Raw genomic sequence first — 5,911 nt, forward strand, 5'->3', positions numbered from 1 at the left:
CACAAAGGATAAATAATATGTACATATAAATTGCTTAGAGAGACGTTAAAGGAGACAGAAGATGCTTTGAGTAGGTTATTATGGCGAAAACATTTTTATAAATGCTTTTTCCATTGTTAGTCAAGTTGAGAATGTCATTGTTGTGTGAAATTCTGCATCTAAAAATGCTGAGAGGGAGCCTTTATTCAAATAATACCTGTGCATGCAGTTTAGCATTCTCATTTAAATAGCTAACAGGCCAAGGGAGTCCCCAGGAGACCTGCAGCTTGCAGCGTGTTCTGCAGCGTTACCCCCTTGTCACCCAGGTCAGTGGAGGAACTTGCACAGTGTCTGCTAGTGACTCCCCAAAACTGAGTCAGTCTTCCCTGCTGCCAACCGGGATCTGACAATGAAGACAAAAGGCAAAAGGTTTGTATCTGCTATTATACTGGCATATTTTTGGCTGCTGATTTTATTATAAAACTAACTCATTTTGGTTTCATATTAGACAGAAGAATATTCCAAAGTGCTCCTTGGAATTGTACTATCTTACTTCAGTGAAACGCAAGTGTTTTGTTGCCTTCAGGTTACATGCACTAGTCACAGTCCTTACAATTCCTTGGCTTAGTTGCAGAGCCACCATTAGCAGCAAACTGAAATACAGCAAGATACTCTACTGAGGATTTTTTCCTCTGTATGTACTTAATCCAGGAATTGCATTTGGGAGCCTATAGATATCAGGGAGCAGAGAACAGTAGAACAATAACCATTACTGTGGCTTTTTATAGGTCTCTTTCAGTTCTGATACCAAGCAGCAGGACTGGGTTTCTGCTGTTCTTTTGCAGCGGCTTTTGATGGCTTCTGGCTTGGTTTTGAAGTTTCTGATGGGAAGTTTTACTGTTCTCTTTGCAGTTCATGGCATTAAGTGGACATGCAGCAATGGAAACAGCAGTTCAGGGTTCTCGGTGGAACAGCTCGTGCAGCAGATCCTTGATAGTCACCAGACCAAACCGCAGCCTCGGACACACAACTGTCTCTGCACTGGTACCTTGGGTGAGTACCCTGGGAGGGCACAAAATGATCACAGCTTAATCCAGACATGGAAAGGGTTTGTAGCACTGCAGGGCTAAATGTGCTGTATCATGAAACGCTGAGTGAGACACAATGAACTCAAAGGTGACAGAAGAAGTCTTGAGGCTAATCAGATACAGCTGGAACTCCTGGAAAACGTCACCACTGTGTAATGTGCAAGTTCTGATGAGTGCTCTCCATATGTGACCTGCTCAAAAAGCCATATTCTCTTCTACATCCTCAAATTTTGTTACTTAGTGCTCACCCTCTGAAAGTCCTCGCCCTGCAGCCCCCTTTGCTGAAGACAGCGGGTGCAAGTAGTTAATTACAAGGCATCACCAGGACAAGACAGGTTTTATTTAGGTATCATGAAAATACAGGCGATTTCTTTCCTGTTAAAGAAGATGGATTTGTTTTGAGTGAGACTATAACAGCAAGAAACAGCATCTTTAGTATTATCTTTACATGGAGAGTGGGAAGCTGAGTGATTCACTTTTCCAACTCATCTAGCCATCCTTTCCTAGGACTTTGGTCAAGTAAAATCTATGACATGTTAATTAGTCTTTATCAAAATGTATAAAGGAAAGCTGACAGTGCTTCAGAGGGGTTACTTTCTTATCCTTTTTTTGGGCAGTTGCATTATATAGTGAAGGCTTAAGTAAGAATTATGACCTCTGAAGTACCTGAGTTTGGATTAAAATTCAACCCTTAAGGCTCAGCATTTGATCCAGGCTTGCAGATCTGAACATGAAGCCTTTTATTCTTCCCTTTGATGTTTTGTCTTGTGCTAAGTCTGCCGCATGCTTTTTAACATAACAGTAGCACTTTGTTTTGTAACGGCTCGCACATTGACACATACATCCCCAATTCCTTACTGTCATCTGCAAAGGCAGCAGCATGAAAGCCTCTCCCTTGTTCCTGCTCATCTCTATACCTAGGAGAATAGAGAGATTTAATATTGCATTTGGTCTCAAAAGCACTGTCCTGAACTACTTTAAGTGACCTGATTCAAATCTTGAGCACATAATAGAGAAGTTCCCTTCCAAGGGCAAGGAACAAAAGATTCAGCAAATTGCAGTGGCTACACGGAGGCTTTATGTTACCCAGAAGATGGCATTTATAATTGTAGCCATTAGCTATAAGGAGGAGGTTTCTTTCCCCTTTTAGTCATTATACAGTACCATAATTAATGTCCTTACCTCATTCGAGGGAAAATGAATCAATTAAGGAAAGAAACATCAAAAATTCATGGGCTGTTCTTTAAACAACCAAAGCAGTCCCTGCACCAGAGTCTGTGGCTCTGATGCCTTTGCAGGCAGAACTGTTTACTTCATCCTACCTGATTTCCAAGCTACCAGGAGCTTGGGCAGTGTCCATCTTCTGCTAGGCCAGCACCAGCTGGGTCAGTGCCATGGAGGGTTGTTTCCTGGTGACCTTTGTTTGAGCATTCTTTAGCCACTCCAGTACTCATCCTGCGCTCTGCATGCGACCTCCAGAAGTGCAGAAGGTTTATCTGTCAGCGGATGAATGCCTTAGAACAAAGGAAATCCATTGCAATCCTTATGGGAGAGAAGGCTTGCTTTATGCTGGCTGATGTGCTGCTACTTTAATAATTTGATTTGCAGCTGTAATAGATAAAATGATGGCAAAAGGTAAGGGTTGCAATCTAGGCAGAAGGGTAATGCTAAGGACAGGAGCGTGATATGGCATCTGTCACCTCCAGGTTACCAGTCAGCATCCAGCCCACGGGGGCTGTTGTCAAACCACCCAGCATCAGCCAGTGTGAAGAGCTGAGCTTCTTCTCACTGTGTCACAGGGGGCTGAGGTCTTGTCTGTGGTGCAGATGAAACAGGGCCTGCGAGGCAGAACCCCCCTGCCACAGCTGGCAGCAGCAGCCCTCACTGTGCAGAGTCTGCACTGAGATTGGCCACGTTTAAGTAGCTTTGAAACTTGTCACTGATGCCAAGTCCTCTCCTCCTAATGTGTTGTCTGGGGCAGGGAGGAAGAGGGTTGGTGCTATGTGGGGTGAGTGCACACATGCCTGTTTTGAGGTTGCTGTTGTTGCATGCAATGGATCTATGCGTTAGAGAGAAGGGGAGCTGTAAATCTGGCACTGGTGAGAAATTGTTCTATTTCGAAGGTGTGTTTCTCACTCTGTGTGTGCTCACTCACTCTCACACACGTGTGCACAAACACAGCTCTCCTTGTGCTACAGGCGTGAGAGACCCAGCTAGCTTAACTTTGCACTCACTGAATGGCAATGTTGTTGTTCTCTGGCACAGGGGCAGGAAGCAGTGTGCATCACAAGTGTAACAGTGCCAAACATCGCATCATATCACCAAAGGTTGAACCAAGGACAGGTGGGTACAGCGCTCATTCAGAGGTACAAAATAACGATGTCTCTGAAGGCAAGAACGAGCACAGCCATGGCAAGACCTCCAGCCGAGAGAAGAGGAATGGCAAAGTGGCGAAACCAGTGTTGCTCCATCAAAACAGCACTGAGGTTTCTTCCACCAACCAGGTGGAGGTCCCTGACACGACCCAGAACTCTCCGGTGTCCATCAGCAGTGGATTAAACAGTGACCCGGATATGGCGGATAGCCCGGCCGTCACTGGTGTGTCCAGTATGGCTGTAGCGTCAGTGATGGGAAGCTTGTCACAAAGTGCCACCGTATTTATGTCAGAAGTCACCAGTGAAGCTGTGTATACCATGTCACCCACCTCTGGCCCAAATCAACACCTTCTGTCCTCAGATGCCGCTGCACAAGGACTGGTACTTGCTGTGAGTTCAGATGGACACAAATTTGCTTTTCCAACCACCGGCAGTTCAGAGAGCTTGTCGATGCTACCCAGCACTGTCTCCGAAGAACTTGTGCTCTCCACAACTTTAGATGGAAACAGAAAAATTCCAGAAACCACCATGAATTTTGACCCAGACTGTTTTCTTAACAATCCCAAGCAAGGGCAGACTTATGGTGGAGGAGGTATGAAAAGTGACAGCATCAGTACCAACATAAGGCAGTCACCCACAACAGAACGTAGCTTCAACTTCAATACAACCCTCACGAAAGAAATCAAAACTGAGGACACATCTTTTGAACAACAGATGTCCAAAGAAGCGTTCTCCTCCTCCTCTGCATCTAACACTCTCACCCTCACTACTGGTTCAGGTTTGCTTCCATCTGGAGGAGGTCTGAGCCCAAGCACCACCCTGGAGCAGATGGACTTCAGTGCCATTGACTCCAACAAGGACTATTCTTCCAGCTTCAATCAGACCGTCCAGAGCCCTCACGTTCATCAGACCCCTTCCCCCAGCTTCTTTCTGCAGGATGCCAGCAAACCTCTTCCCCTTGAGCAAAACACTCACAACAATTTGAATGACACAAGTGGCTCATTTGTGAACACGTTAGGAATCCCCAGTGTGAAGACAGAATCCTCCTCCCAAACCACTTCCAACTGTAATGGCACAGTGGAAACCAGAATAGAGTCCACCTCTTCTCTCCAGCTCATGCAGTTCCAAGCAAACTTCCAGGCTATGACTGCAGAAGCTGAAGTTCCCATGGAGACCTCCCAGCAGGCAGAAGGGAATGAAAATCTACTTAAATCAGGGGATCTTCAAGCCTGCAGCACAGAACACTACTTGCAGCCTGAGGCCAACGGGGGTATTAGGAATGGGAACAATCTCCCTATTCTCCAAGGAAACATGGTACAAGGACTCTATCCTGTGGCCCATCCCAGCTTAAATAACTCCTCCAACATGGAGCTTAACTTGGACCACTTTGACATCTCCTTCAGCAACCAGTTTTCTGATCTAATTAATGATTTCATATCGGTAGAAGGTGGGAGCAATGCTCTCTATGGACATCAGCTGGTATCAAGTGACAGTGCTGGACTGTCTCAGCCTGAAGACAGTAACAGAGCAACCTACAACCAGGCTGAAATGTGCATTCCTTGCTGCAGTCCTCAGCAAGCCAACATGCAGCTCAGCAGCACGGAGAACGGAGCCAGCACCATGGCGTACATGCATGTGGCTGAGGTGGTCTCAGCAGCCGCGGCACAAGGCACTTTGGGGTTGCTACAGCAGAGTGGGCGCTTGTTCATGGTGACAGATTATTCACCAGAATGGTCTTACCCTGAGGTGAGTCCAGGGCTTTTACTCGTTCACATTTACTGCCTAATCTTTCATTGCTTTGTTAATAAGGGCTCCCAAGAACTGGTTTGTTAAAGCTTTGACAAGGCTTGTAAAATACTTCTCTTAGGAGTCAGAGCATCCAAGGCCATTTGCATGTCTGAGTGTACTTTTAATTAAGTACTTCATTACCCTGACAGGGCCCTTTCTTCACTTTAGGAAGCATCCAAACAAATGTTTTCTTTCATTGAAAAGCAAAGTGTGTCCCCTGTGATGGCTTCATGGTGCTACCTAGCCATATGAGAGCATGCACCACAGTTCAAAGTGGAAGAAGCACAGACTTCTGAGCCAGCAATAGACAAGCAGGTTGTTTTGAATAAGACAAATGGTCCTTGGTGGTTTTGTAAGCCCAGCATTGGAGCACTGTTGTATCTGCTGCCTTACAGATACAACAGAGATCTGTTGCTCAGGAAAAGATCTAGCTCTCCCCAATTACCAGTCCTGTGGTGGCACCCCCAGTAAGTGTGCATCTGACACCACTGGGTGACAAGTTTGCCGGTGGGTGAGGCAGCAGAATATGCAGTAATAAGCAGAGGAGGTGGCTTAACCTTCAGCTGAATGATGCCGTGACAAGCCCCAGGACCACAGTGTTAGAGCACCAGGTGATGAGCTGGTATTCAGCAGCTCTAAGAGTTCACATACTCTGCAGTGATAAACTTGGTGTGAAAACGT

At 45.9% G+C, this 5,911-nt stretch overlaps 1 protein-coding gene across 1 annotated transcript; it reads left to right on the top strand.

Moving 5' to 3' along the window:
• Window positions 1-891: 891 nt before the first annotated feature.
• On the top strand, window positions 892-5,188 carry LOC104411492 (calmodulin-binding transcription activator 1-like; the record flags this gene model as incomplete). Its single annotated transcript, XM_010021918.1, has 2 exons — window positions 892-1,032; window positions 3,333-5,188. Coding segments are annotated over 2 exons (1,997 nt in total), but the record flags the coding sequence as incomplete, so codon positions are not given.
• Between the last annotated feature and the right edge of the window lie 723 nt (window positions 5,189-5,911).

The sequence above is a fragment of the Nestor notabilis genome, unplaced genomic scaffold (assembly GCF_000696875.1).
Source record: "Nestor notabilis isolate BGI_N333 unplaced genomic scaffold, ASM69687v1 scaffold17449, whole genome shotgun sequence".
Classification (NCBI taxonomy): Eukaryota; Metazoa; Chordata; class Aves; order Psittaciformes; family Psittacidae; genus Nestor; species Nestor notabilis.